The 13,624-nt window shown below is 43.1% G+C and overlaps 1 protein-coding gene across 1 annotated transcript; it reads right to left on the bottom strand.

The window, feature by feature from the left end:
• Positions 1-84: 84 nt before the first annotated feature.
• Positions 85-4,504, bottom strand: apoda.1 (apolipoprotein Da, duplicate 1). Its single transcript, XM_029726408.1, has 5 exons — positions 4,423-4,504; positions 2,719-2,872; positions 2,308-2,429; positions 1,840-1,925; positions 85-716 (listed from the first exon to the last, which is right to left on the bottom strand). Exons 2-5 carry the CDS (start codon positions 2,836-2,838, stop codon positions 490-492), a joined length of 555 nt encoding a protein of 184 aa, XP_029582268.1. The 5' UTR covers positions 2,839-2,872; positions 4,423-4,504; the 3' UTR covers positions 85-489.
• Between the last annotated feature and the right edge of the window lie 9,120 nt (positions 4,505-13,624).

Genomic DNA, 13,624 nt, shown 5'->3' with positions numbered 1-13,624 from the left:
GACTCAATGCATTTGTCATGCATTCTCTTTTTACAGTAGCCACAAGGTGGCAGTATACATCTGTCCAATCAAGCTCACATGATATTGATTTCCTTGTACTTTATTGCCTGTAATGAGAATACTCATGTTTTCAGTTTGTGACAAACATTTTAAATTAGGTCACAACAATTAATTTCCAGTCATAGGATTTAAAATAACGTAATTGTAACTGGAATATATATATATATACTTTTGACAGAAAAGCATAAAACAGACAAACTATTACTGTACATTGTTTTCCTCTAACGATTCCTCTGAATAATTAGTGAAATGTCACTGAAGTTTGCCAGAACTAACATATTATTACACAGATGAGGGAAAATATATAACTTGTTTCCATCAGCATCTCTTGCATACTATGTTGTTGCAAATCAAATGTCCCTGTGGGAAAATTAAGTTCTACTCTACATTACTCTACTCTATCCAATTCTATTGAATCTCTCAGAGGGTCTAATCACAGCCCTGCTGCCTGCTGGCAACCATCCGACTAACATCAATGTTGCTGCTTGTGAAGATCTCCCTGGCTTTGTCGACGGTGGCGGCGGGGAGCGTGCGTGTGCGGCCCAGGATCCAGGCGAAGTCCATGTGGAACAGACGCAGGACATCGGTGCAGGAATAGATCAGCGCTGAGTTCTCATAGTCAGTGGAGAGGATCCAGTAAGGAGAGTAGGGCAGGACTGTTAGAGACACAGAGATGAGAAACAAACACATGAAGGCAAAACGCACCTGATCACATTACGTTTATTCCACTGATTATAACGTGATTGCAGTCGTGATGACTTCTTCAAACTGCAGGAAATGTAATTATCTCAAATGATGTCAAGATCAACAAAGTGGGATGAGATGGGCTAACAGGTCCAACTCATGACATCTCCTGACTTTCAAAAACAACCCCTACCATTTGAACTCTGTGGTGAATGATCTCTACTGCTCAGTTTGTCTTTAAAGGCTAGCATCTTTCTCGTTTTTGTTGACCAATGAATGTAATTTGTTAGCTGGGAAGTCTACACACATGTCTAGTAGGGCACACTGTAGCAAAACATTTAGCAACGGAAAACAAACAAACAAAATCTTATTGGACAATTTCATGTTGTAGCTACCTCCCTGTTTTATTCAATAATTTATATATACACTAGATGACAGACAGGGGCCGCTGTTATGAAGCCGCCGTGCCTCCATCTTGGAACTCCCCCACCGCTGTAAAAAATACTTTAGAAGCTATAGAAAGTAATTTATTAATGTAAAAACAAAAATGTGCCATGTTTATTCAATTACACCTTAATACATATTTTTATAATATTATGTGAGCATGAAAAGAAAAAAAGAAAAATATATAATAATATATATTTTTGCAAGTTCTAATGTTACTTTCCCCACTGCAACCCAAAAAATACTTAAATACATACAATTTTGTCCTTGAAACATTTTATTGAAATACTGTAGAATTCCTATGAACGACTGTTCCTTCTGGGGAGTGCCAATATGATGGCCGGTGGCTTCAAAGCCTCTCATTGGCCAATACAAAGCATCAGCAATCCAGGGTTTATTCCATTTCAAACAGTTTTCTCCCTACTGAACACGACCCTGGTTACACTTGTAAGAAGAAAAGGGTTGGCTTAAACCAGAATAGACTGGAGCTCTTGAGGACCGGAGCTGGGCAGTGGTACTCCTGCCCTAGATGAGGTGTAGGACAAGTTCAGGCAGTACCTCCCTATTTAATGCAGTTTCTCTCTACTGAACACAACCCTGGTTGCCCTGCTCTACTGTAGTTATGGTGTAACAGCTGATCAAAACACTCACCGTAAGAGTAGCTGATGCCTAACTTGGCTGGGTTCTTCAAGTCCTCTGTGACTCCTGTCCCCTCGATAGTCCTTAGCTCTCCCTTTCTGTCAAAGGTCACCAAAAGGTCAAAAGCATGAGATTCATATCAAAGGATTTCAACAGAAAGAACTGTACAGCAACTGAAATTATCTTCATGTCAACTGAAATTAGCTGATTTTCAACTGAAATAAAATGTGTCACAACTGAAATAAACTACATAAACTACTTTGAATTTGCAAACAACATTGTTCATGATAAAAAGTATATGTAATCAAAAGGTGTATCTAGGGTTGAAAAATTCCTGTAACTTTCCCAATATTGCCTGGTTTTCCCAGAAGTATTAGGAAATAAGCAGGAAATCTGAAATCTTCCAACCAGGATTTTTTGAAAACTGGAGAATTTAAATTACCGGAATTTTTCAATCCTAGGTGTACGTAATCTACTCACAATATTTCAGAGCTGACCACTCTAATGGTCTGATCAGCCTTCATGGAGAAGTTGGTCTCGATGCATTTCCCCTTCTCAAACTGGGCAGGCAGTTTGGCGATTTCAAACCATCTACCCATGAACTAGAACCATGGGTAAATAAACACATACACATTCCAAATTCTCAAAATCTCCAACTTAACATGCTGTTGTGCTTGTTGGTTCTTTCTGTGATAAAATGCTATAGAAGTTATTTAAATAAATGATTATTATCATGAACATATCACAGTGAATGTCATTCTAAATCTACCTGTCTTACAAGATGAACACTAAACACTACATTAGTCATGGTCTCTTCATTTTCTGATTGACTGATTGGCAGGTACAGTAGGTAAATGATCTTTGTCGATTGGTCAGGCAGGGGGTTAGTACCTTTTTCATGCTGAAGGCGGGCTGGACGGCTGGTTCCGGACAAGGCCCCCAGTGGGGAACCTGGGCACTGACGAGGGGCAGGAGGAGGAGAGGCAAGAGGAGAGCAAACAATGGCGTCATGGTCACAGGGGCAGCCGTCACCTGAAAATAATTACTATCAATCAACAGAGAAAACAAAGCTTTAAAAAAATTACATTTTCTGAGGGACAACAGAGAGGAAGAGGCGAAGCGAGAGGTTTACTCCGCCCAAAATCTGTTCACGAAAATAAATCCACGAAGTGAGGAACTTTTGTATGGAGGTTAATGAGAGTGTAGAATTTGGTCAACAAAATGTTTTATCCTAATTTGCCACATGAGGCTTATTTGATCGAAAATAAGTTTCTTAATGGTTAGGTTGTTACAAATCACAGGCAGCCGGTGGCACCTTAAATGGGGAGAACGGGCTGGAACGGAATCAATGGAACGGCATCCAACACACATCAAGCATATGGTTTTCATGTGTTTGATACCATTCCATTTACTCCATTCCAGACATTATTATGAGCCGTTCTCCCCTATGCGGCCTCCTGAGTTTAGAAATGCACTAATATAAGTGGACGCACTTGGATTTTTGGCAACTTTTGAGTTGTGCCTGTTGCCATAGAGATATCTAGTTTTAGCATGGACATTTGAGTTGAGGGCTTCCACCATTTTAAAATAGTAAACTGGGTGGAGATTCCTATGAGTTTGGTGCAATCAGTCAATGAAGAAGAAAATTAACTACATTGTAAAATGGAGATAGCCTCAATAGTGCTTCCCATGCGGTCACAGATCTATAATGGCACAGATACAAAGATTAATCCTTTATATACAGTATCTCTAGGGCCTGTTGTTCACATGTGTATCTGCCCTCTCATTGGCTAGAATGGTCCCACCTGATCTGGCCTCCTCCCACCTGCCTTCCATATTCGATGACATGTATTTCCATTATTAGAGCGGTCACTTGACTATCTTGTCAATATAATAGAACATTTTTGGGGACAAGAAGTCAGTTCAGGAATAGGCATAATTGGTGAAACTGGCCTTAGATGTTGTTGTTGTCCATTTTACAAATAGAACGATGGTTAAAGAGAGCAAACCACAGGATATTCCATCTCAACAGTGTTTTTTCATTGTCGATTCAAATAGTAAATGGAGAAAAGGAGGACAGATGACGCATCAGCCATCATTTCCTCAAATGCAAAATATTAACATATAATATCTCTATCTGTCATAAACGCAAAACATACAGTATCTCTGATATCTGTCTTAAAATGGCTGACAAATGTCACTCACACTTTCTCCTAATTAGTCACATTTTCAAGACAGAAAAAAAAGATTCTTTACAAAGAAAAAATAAAATCAATATAAATGTGTTTCAGTATCAACCATGTAACACACATCAATCATTGGGTTATTTTAAGTTCACTGCTATTTGTAAATAGACAGCTATATAGAGATCAGATTTGTTTCATTTCCCAGTCCCTGCTGTTGGTCTCTTCGTCTCAGATGACACAGATATTCAGCAAACTCTACCTTATTTCTCTTGCTATGGTACCAACCAAATTCTACCGTTCATTTGAACTCCCCAAACAAGTTTTCTAATTTATTCATTGATAGAGTTCATTCATTCAAAACATTTATCTTTATATGAAATCCCATCCAACAGCAAAAAGCACATCTTACCTCTTTCTCTCTGGTCAGGATATCTGGTCAATTCAGGATGTGTATTTATAAGAGAAGCTTCTCTCTCCTGGGTCACGCCACACTGAAGTCTCTGTCATGAATGAACGTCTTTGTAGCACCCGAGGGCTTATTTCTGACATAAGGTAAACAATTAGCAAACTGGAGTCATGGGGACATACCAGAATAAATGTTATAAAACAATCTGGCAGGATGGAATAGGATAGACTGGGATGGACTGGGGTGGAATAGGATGGACTGGGATGGAATAGGATGGACTGGGGTGGAATAGTATGGACTGGGGTGAACTGGGATGGACTGGGGTGGAATAGGATGGACTGGGATGGAATAGGATGGGATGGGGTGGAATAGGATGGACTGGGATGGACTGGGGTGGAATAGGATGGACTGGGATGGAATAGGATGGACTGGGATGGAATAGGATGGACTGGGGTGGAATAGGATGGACTGGGATGAACTGGGATGGACTGGGGTGGAATAGGATGGACTGGGATGGAATAGGATGGGATGGGGTGGAATAGGATGGACTGGGATGGACTGGGATGGAATAGGATGGGATGGGGTGGAATAGGATGGGATGGGGTGGAATAGGATGGGATGGGGTGGAATAGGATGGACTGGGATGGACTGGGATGGACTGGGATGGAATAGGATGGACTGGGATGGAATAGGATAGACTGGGATGGAATAGGATGGACTGGGATGGAATAGGATGGACTGGGATGGACTGGGGTGGAATAGGATGGACTGGGATGAACTGGGATGGACTGGGGTGGAATAGGATGGACTGGGATGGAATAGGATGGGATGGGGTGGAATAGGATGGACTGGGATGGAATAGGATGGACTGGGATGGAATAGGATGGACTGGGGTGGAATAGGATGGACTGGGATGGAATAGGATGGACTGGGGTGGAATAGGATAGACTGGGATGGAATAGGATGGACTGGGATGGAATGGGATGGACTGGGATAGAATAGGATGGACTGGGATGAACTGGGATGTACTGGAATGGACTGGGATGGAATAGGATGGACTGGGATGAACTGGGATGGACTGGGGTGGAATAGGATGGAATAGGATGGACTGGGATGGAATAGGATAGACTGGGATGGACAGGGATGGACTGGGGTGGAATAGGATAGACTGGGATGGAATAGGATGGGATGGGATGGACAGCACTCTCTGGGATGGAATAGGATGGACAGGGATGGACAGCACTCTCTGGGATGGAATAGGATGGACAGGGATGGACAGCACTCTCTGGGATGGAATAGGATGGACAGGGATGGACAGCACTCTCTGGGATGGAATAGGATGGACAGGGATGGACAGCACTCTCTGGGATGGAATAGGATGGACAGGGATGGACAGCACTCTCTGGGATGGAATAGGATGGACTGGGATGGACAGCACTCTCTGGGACATTGTCATGAAATATTAATGTCACACTTGGGGAAGATATCCAGGACCTTTATTTCTTTCTTCTTACTTAAATTATGTTGTCTGTTCTTTTTTGTTGTTGTTGTATGGTTCACTGGGAAATGTTTGAGTAGCACTCTATTTAGCAGTGCAGGCATTACTAGGTATTTACTAAGCAATTTGTTCTAACAAGCTCAGTCCACACAGTAATATTTGTAATTTAAACAAGACTTTGGAGGATGTCAAACTTTAAAATAAGATGTAAGCTATGATTTTCAGGTGTGAATCAGAAAGAGTAACAAAACACACAAATCTTTGCATGCAGGCATTTAATAAAATGACTTAAAGCATCCTTCCACCCCAGTAGGGACCAGGGTGTAGCTGTCATAGTCGGTGGACAGCACCCAGTAGGGACCAGGGTGTAGCTGTCATAGTCAGTGGACATCACCCAGTAGGGACCAGGGTGTAGCTGTCATAGTCAGTGGACAGCACCCAGTAGGGACCAGGGTGTAGCTGTCATAGTCAGTGGACATCACCCAGTAGGGACCAGGGTGTAGCTGTCATAGTCAGTGGACAGCACCCAGTAGGGACCAGGGTGTAGCTGTCATAGTCAGTGGACAGCACCCAGTAGGGACCAGGGTGTAGCTGTCATAGTCAGTGGACAGCACCCAGTAGGGACCAGGGTGTAGCTGTCATAGTCAGTGGACAGCACCCAGTAGGGACCAGGGTGTAGCTGTCATAGTCAGTGGACAGCACCCAGTAGGGACCAGGGTGTAGCTGTCATAGCCGGTGGACAGCACCCAGTAGGGACCAGGGTGTAGCTGTCATAGTCAGTGGACAGCACCCAGTAGGGACCAGGGTGTAGCTGTCATAGTCGGTGGACAGCACCCAGTAGGGACCAGGGTGTAGCTGTCATAGTCAGTGGACAGCACCCAGTAGGGACCAGGGTGTAGCTGTCATAGTCAGTGGACAGCACCCAGTAGGGACCAGGGTGTAGCTGTCATAGTCGGTGGACAGCACCCAGTAGGGACCAGGGTGTAGCTGTCATAGTCGGTGGACAGCACCCAGTAGGGACCAGGGTGTAGCTGTCATAGTCAGTGGACAGCACCCAGAAGGGACAAGGTTGTAGCGCACTACCCTCTGTAGTGCCTTGCGGTCAGAGGCCGAGCAGTTGCCATACCAGGCAGTGATGCAACCAGTCAGGATGCTCTCGATGTTGCAGCTGTAGAACCTTTTGAGGATCTGAGGACCCATGCCAAATCTTTTCAGTCTCCTGAGGGGGAATAGGTTTTGGTGTGCCCTCTTCACGACTGTCTTGGTGTGCTTGGACCATGTTAGTTTGTTGGTGATGTGGACACCAAGGAACTTGAAGCTCTCAACCTGCTCCACTGCAGCCCTGTCAATGAGAATGGGGGCATGATCGGTCCTTTTTTTCCTGTAGTTCACGATCAGCTCCCATGTCTTGATCACGTTGAGGGAGAGGTTGTTGTCCTGGCACCACACGGCCAGGTCTCTGACCTCCTCCCTATAGTCTGTCTCATCGTTGTCGGTGATCAGGCCTACCACTGTTGTGTCATCGGCAAACTTAATGATGGTGTTGGAATCGTGCCTGGCCGTGCAGTCATGAGTGAACAGGAAGTACATGGATACCTCACCATATGGTGAACTGAGGAACATCTGGCCTTAACTAACATAACTAATTACTGTCAAATGTATGTTGATTCATATCAGTAGTATTGGCAAGTACTGGGAAATCATAATTAGTCATATTTGTTATACTTTATTTTATTGTCTCTTATTTGCATAGTTTATGTGCTTTTATAAAAACATTTTTTTAAACATTTTCATACAAAGTATTCGTTTTGAGACAGTAGACAATATAAATACACCCCAAGTATTCAGATAACTTTACTGATAATAATTGACTAATAATTGAACTCAAACCCAACCAGCATTTAGTTTGAAGCTCCTATACGGTACCTGTAACCACACAGCTCCACTGTGTAATGTGAAACAGGTGTCAGTTACATGGATGTAGAACTTGCATAATTATGATTGACAGCCTTATACAACCACTAGACTGTCACGTGCTACGCTACAGGGTGGCAGAACCCAGTGTGTAAGACAGCTGTGTACACACTCGGGGGGGGGGGGGGTCCGCTGTGTGAACGTGTTTGATGAAGGGGCAAAGGTACTCCCATCCTGGGACACTAGCTCCTGTTGATGGGCTCCAGGGGTCACGTCCTTACCGTTTACGTAAATGGCAAATAATGCAATGTCATTCACTGGTTTAAGCAGGTAAGTCATTGAGAACACATTCTCTTTAACAATAACACCCTGACAACCGCTATACCTCCGCACCTTTGACATTGTGCCTTAGAGGCTGTATCACATCCGGCCGTCATTGGGAGTCCAATAGGGCGGCGCACAATTGGCACAGCGTTGTCCGGGTTTGGCCGGGTAGGCCGTCATTGTAAATAAGAATTTGTTTTTAACTGACTTGCCTAGTTAAATAAAGGTTACATTTTTTTTAAATAACATAAAAATAAAAAAAATCATTTAAAGACAACAATACCTTAGAAATATAGTAATTCATGGTTTATAGTTGTGTTTTACCATATTATCATGGAATTTCTAACATATAAGATACTATTTACTGCTATTAGTTTTGTATTCATGACATAAAAGCAATGTGATATTGCAGTATAAAATAGTAATTACACAATAACCTATGGAATTCCTTGGTATTAATTCAAACAATGATCACTTGACGCCGTTTGGTACCAGGCAAGTAGTAACCAATTGTGTTGAGTTATGATAAATACAATTTTTAGGGTTTGTAAAGGTGGTAACAACCCAAAAAATATAAATATCCTAAGCCACAAACCTCCATGTCATGATAAGCAAAACCTCTTTGGATTCGTTATCAACGGAATGATAAAATAAGACACAGGGAATTGACAAGATCTTTGAAAAGAAGATTACAAACTGAAGTGCTTAATGCAACTTTTGCTGCTGCAAATGTTGACAAGATAAAATAACGACGATCTTTCAAGATCTTTCAGGATTCTGACAAGATATTAATCAATATTCTATAAGATCTTTAAAGAGTCAAGATCCTGCAATCATCACACACATTATACTACTAGCGAGCATTTGGTCTCCCTTGATAAAAAAAAGTATAAAACAATAGCCAATCAGTGTTGAGTTAAACTAAGTGTGCTCAACTGTGATTTTTGAAAATATTTTTGGTTAAAAAAAAAATCTTGAACCTTTATTTAACTAGGCAAGTCAGTTAAAAACAAATTCTTATTTACAATGACGGCCTACTCCGGCCAAACCCGGACAATGCTGGGCCAATTGTGCACCGCCCTATGGGACTCCCAATCACGGCCAGATGTGATACAGCCTGGATTCGAACCAGAGACTATAGTGACGCCTCTTGCACTGAGAATGCAGTGCCTTAGACTGCTGGTTCACCAAAAAAAAAGTGTCAATAGGAAGCCTGTTTGGATTTGGCTTCACTCCTATCACATCTCTTCAAGAGAAATACGTAATTGACAGAAACAACTTTGTCGCATCTCTTGTGTTGTTGTCCTCTGGTGGCTAGGTAGCTAAAATTAACCTTTTTCTAAATTAGCCATGGATGGAGATAGGGATTTGACCTTTTGGTTTTAGTCAATTCTCCGTACTGGCCAATGACTATAAAGGCGACTCTGATCCAACCATAAATTCATACACATTGTGGCCCTGGACTGAGAGGATGGATGTTCATTATGTAGCTTGATGTAGTAGGCTACTGTTAACTAGCTGGCTAATCGCTAACGTTGCCCATGAAAGGAAGTTAGGCTAGCGAGAAAGCATTTTAGCCAGGTAGCCTAGGACAACAACAAATAAAAGCGTGTACAGTATGACGGAGTCATAGAATGTTTCACCAACATGAATGAGAGGAGGATGGCATTTCTCTACATGTAGGGTGAGTTAACATGTTTTTTGTACTTTCACACACACACAACTACACACACACACACACGCACGCACGCACGCACGCACACACACACACACACACACACACACACACAGAAATCAGTCCATGGACAGTCACATTATATTTAGCTTACATTGATTGGACAAAATGTTTTTTTGTATCTTTTAATTGTCACTGTATTACACTAAGCATAGCTAGGTGATTTGATGATGTTGAAATGAACCAACAGGTTATAGAGCAAACAACGCAATTATCACAACATATTGATTGTAATATGGCTTTTTTGCGGCACATAGCTTCCCCAGTGATGTTACCCACACACCTCTACTGATTTCCATTACAGCATATTGGATGACTGTCATTCATATTCCATTCACCCAGCTCAATGTAACAGCAACAGGTTTAGGCTACTACATGATACCCACATTGTCCCTGTACCCATCATGTTGCTACAACCTAGCCTATAAATAAAAGTTTACAATGTAGTTGCACAGGTCGAGATTTTGAATAATTAAGGTGACAGACAGGGACACATTCAATTCTGCATTGCACACTCTTGCCAGCATCTAACTGATCTAGGGTGTAATCATTAGTCCAACAGTTGTAAATAATAGTTTCTATTGGACAAATTCAGGTATTTTTATCCCCGATTCATTCTGAATTCTTCTGTTAAGATTTTTTTTTTCAACAGAATAGGTGGGAATCAACACACCCCTGATCACACGCAAACAGCTCACTTTCATAGCAGCCACGTAAAAACAGCATGATCACTTTGCTCGTTGTATACAGTGCATTCAAAAAGTATTCAGACACCTTCACTTTTTCCACATTTTGTTACGTTACAGCCTTATTCTAAAATGGATTAAATAGTTTTTTCCCCTCATCAATCTACACACAATACCCCATAATGACAAAGCAAAAACAGGTTTTTAGAAATGTTAGCAAATAAAAAAAATATAAAAAATTATGGAAATATCACATTTACATAAGTATTCAGACCCTTTACTCAGTATCAAATCAAATTTATTTATATAGCCCTTCTTACATCAGCTGATATCTCAAAGTGCTGTACAGAAACCCAGCCTAAAACCCCAAACAGCAAGCAATGCAGGTGTAGAAGCACAGTGGCTAGGAAAAACTCCCTAGAAAGTGTCACGACACCTACGGAAGGTGGCGCCCCTCCTCGCCCGGGCGGCGCTCGGCGGTCGTCGTCGCCGGCCTACTAGCTGCCATCGATTTATGTTTCACGTTCTGTTAGTTAGGCCTAGGTTAGTAGCTCACCTGTTTTGTGTTAGTTGTTAGTGTGGAGGGGTATTTAGGCTAGTTAGTTAGGTTTGTTGTTTGTGCGGGATTGTTTGTTGGTCAGGGTGTGTTTGTCATATGGTTCTGTATTGTTGGAGTTACGCTATTCCCTTTGGGCTGTGTCCCTGGTTACGTTCTTCTTAGGGTGGTGCGTTTCTTTTTGCACACCTTGCACTACATACCTTGCATATTTTCCGTGTGGATATTTTATTAAATTCATTCACGGAATCTTTCTGTCTCCTGCGCCTGACTCTTCTGAATCCACAAGCCACCCATTGTGACAGAAAGGCCAAAACCTAGGAAGAAACCTAGAGAGGAACCAGGCTATGAGGGGTGGCCAGTCCTCTTCTGGTTGTGCCGGGTGGAGATTATAACAGAACATGGCCAAGATGTTCAAATGTTCATAAATAACCAGCATGGTCAAATAATAATAATCACAGTAGTTGTCGAGGGTGCAACAAGTCAGCACCTCAGGTGTAAATGTCAGTTGGCTTTTCATAGCCGATCATTGAAAGTATTTCTACCGCTCCTGCTGTCTCTAGAGAGTTGAAAACAGCAGGTCTGGGACAGGTAGCACGTCCGGTGAACAGGTCAGGGTTCCATAGCCGCAGGCAGAACAGTTGAAACTGAAGCAGCAGCACGGCCAGGTGGACTGGGGACAGCAAGGAGTCATCATGCCAGGTAGTCCTGAGGCATGGTCCTAGGGCTCAGGTCCTCCGAGAGAGAGAAAGAAAGAAAGAAAGAGAGAATTAGAGAGAGCATACTTAAATTCACACAGGACACCGGATAAGACAGGAGAAATACTCCAGATATAACAGAGAGACCCTAGCCCCCCGACACATAAATGACTGCAGCATAAATACTGGAGGCTGAGACAGGAGGGGTCAGGAGACACTGTGGCCCCATCCGAAGAAACCCCCGGACAGGGCCAAACAGGCAGGATATAACCCCACCCACTTTTCCAAAGCACAGCCTCCACACCACTAGATGGATATTTTCAACCACCAACTTACCATCCTGAGACAAGGCCGAGTATAGCCCACAAAGATCTCCGCCACGGCACAACCCACGGGGGGGCGCCAACTCAGACAGGAAGACCACGTCAGTGACTCAACCCACTCAAGTGACGCACCCCTCCTAGGGGCATGGAAGAGCACCAATAAGCCAGTGACTCAGCACCTTCAACTTTGTTGAAGCACCTTTGGCAGCGATTACAGCCTTGAGTCTTCTTGGGTATGACGCTACAAGCTTGGCACACCTGTATTTGGCTAGTTTCTCCCATTCTTCTCTGCAGATCCTCTCAAGCTCTGTCAGGTTGGATGGGGAGCTCCAAGCTATTTTCAGGTCTCTCCAGAGATGTTCGATCGGGTTCAAGTCTGGGCTCTGGCTGGGCCACTCAAGGACATTCAGAGACTTGTCCAGAAGCCTTCGCCCCAGTCTGACGTCCAGAGCGCTCTGGAGCAGGTTTTCATCAAGGATCTCTCTGTACTTTGCTCCGTTCATCTTTCCCTCGATCCTGACTAGTCTCCCAATCCCTGCCTCTGAAAAACATCCCCACAGCATGATGCTGCCACCACCATTCTTCACCGTAGTGATGGTGCCTGGTTTCCTCCAGACGTAACGCTTGGCATTCAGGCCAAAGAGTTCAATGTTGTATTCATCAGACCAGAGAATCTTGTTTCTCATGGTCTGAGAGTCCTTTATGTGCCTTTTGGCAAACTCCAAGCAGGCTGTCATGTGCCTTTTACTGTGGAATGGCTTCCGTCTGGCCACTACCATAAGGTCTGATTGGTGGAGTGTTGCAGAGATGGTTGTCATTCTGGAAGTTTCTCCACAGAGGAACTCTTGAGCTCTGTCAGAGTGGCTTTCGGGTTCTTGGTCACCTTCACCCTGACCAAGGCCCTTCACCCCCGATTTCTCAATTTGGCCGTGTAGCCAGCTCTAGGAAGAGTCTTGGTGGTTCCAAAGTTCTTCCATTTAAGAATGATGGAGTCTGCTGTGTTCTTGGAAACATTTTTGTACCATTCCCAAGAACTGTGCCTCGAAACAATCCTGTCTTGGAGCTCTATGGATAATTCCTTCGACCTCATGGCTTGATTTTTGCTCTGACATGCACTGTCAACTGTGGGACTTTATATAAACAGGTGTGTGCCTTTCCAAATCATGTCCAATCAATTAAATGTACCACAGGTGAACTCTAATCAAGTTGTAGAAACATATCAAGGATGACCAATGGAAACAGCCTGAGCCCAGTTTTCAATCTCATAGAAAAGGGTCTGAATACTTAGCAGATGTTCTTATCCAAAGCGGCTAGGAGATTTGATCCAGCAACCTTTCAATTACTGGCCCAGTGCTCTTAACCACTATGCTACCTGCCACCCTTGGGACAACACAAAGTCAACCCCTATATAAGCTCCCTTTGTAACCCCAGTTAAGAAATGTTCAAAAAAATTGTAGTCAAATGGATGAGG

Source organism: Salmo trutta, chromosome 31 (assembly GCF_901001165.1).
Source record: "Salmo trutta chromosome 31, fSalTru1.1, whole genome shotgun sequence".
Lineage (NCBI taxonomy): Eukaryota > Metazoa > Chordata > Actinopteri > Salmoniformes > Salmonidae > Salmo > Salmo trutta.
Note: the sequence above shows the minus strand (reverse complement) of the source record. Positions and strands in the feature narration are given on the sequence as shown.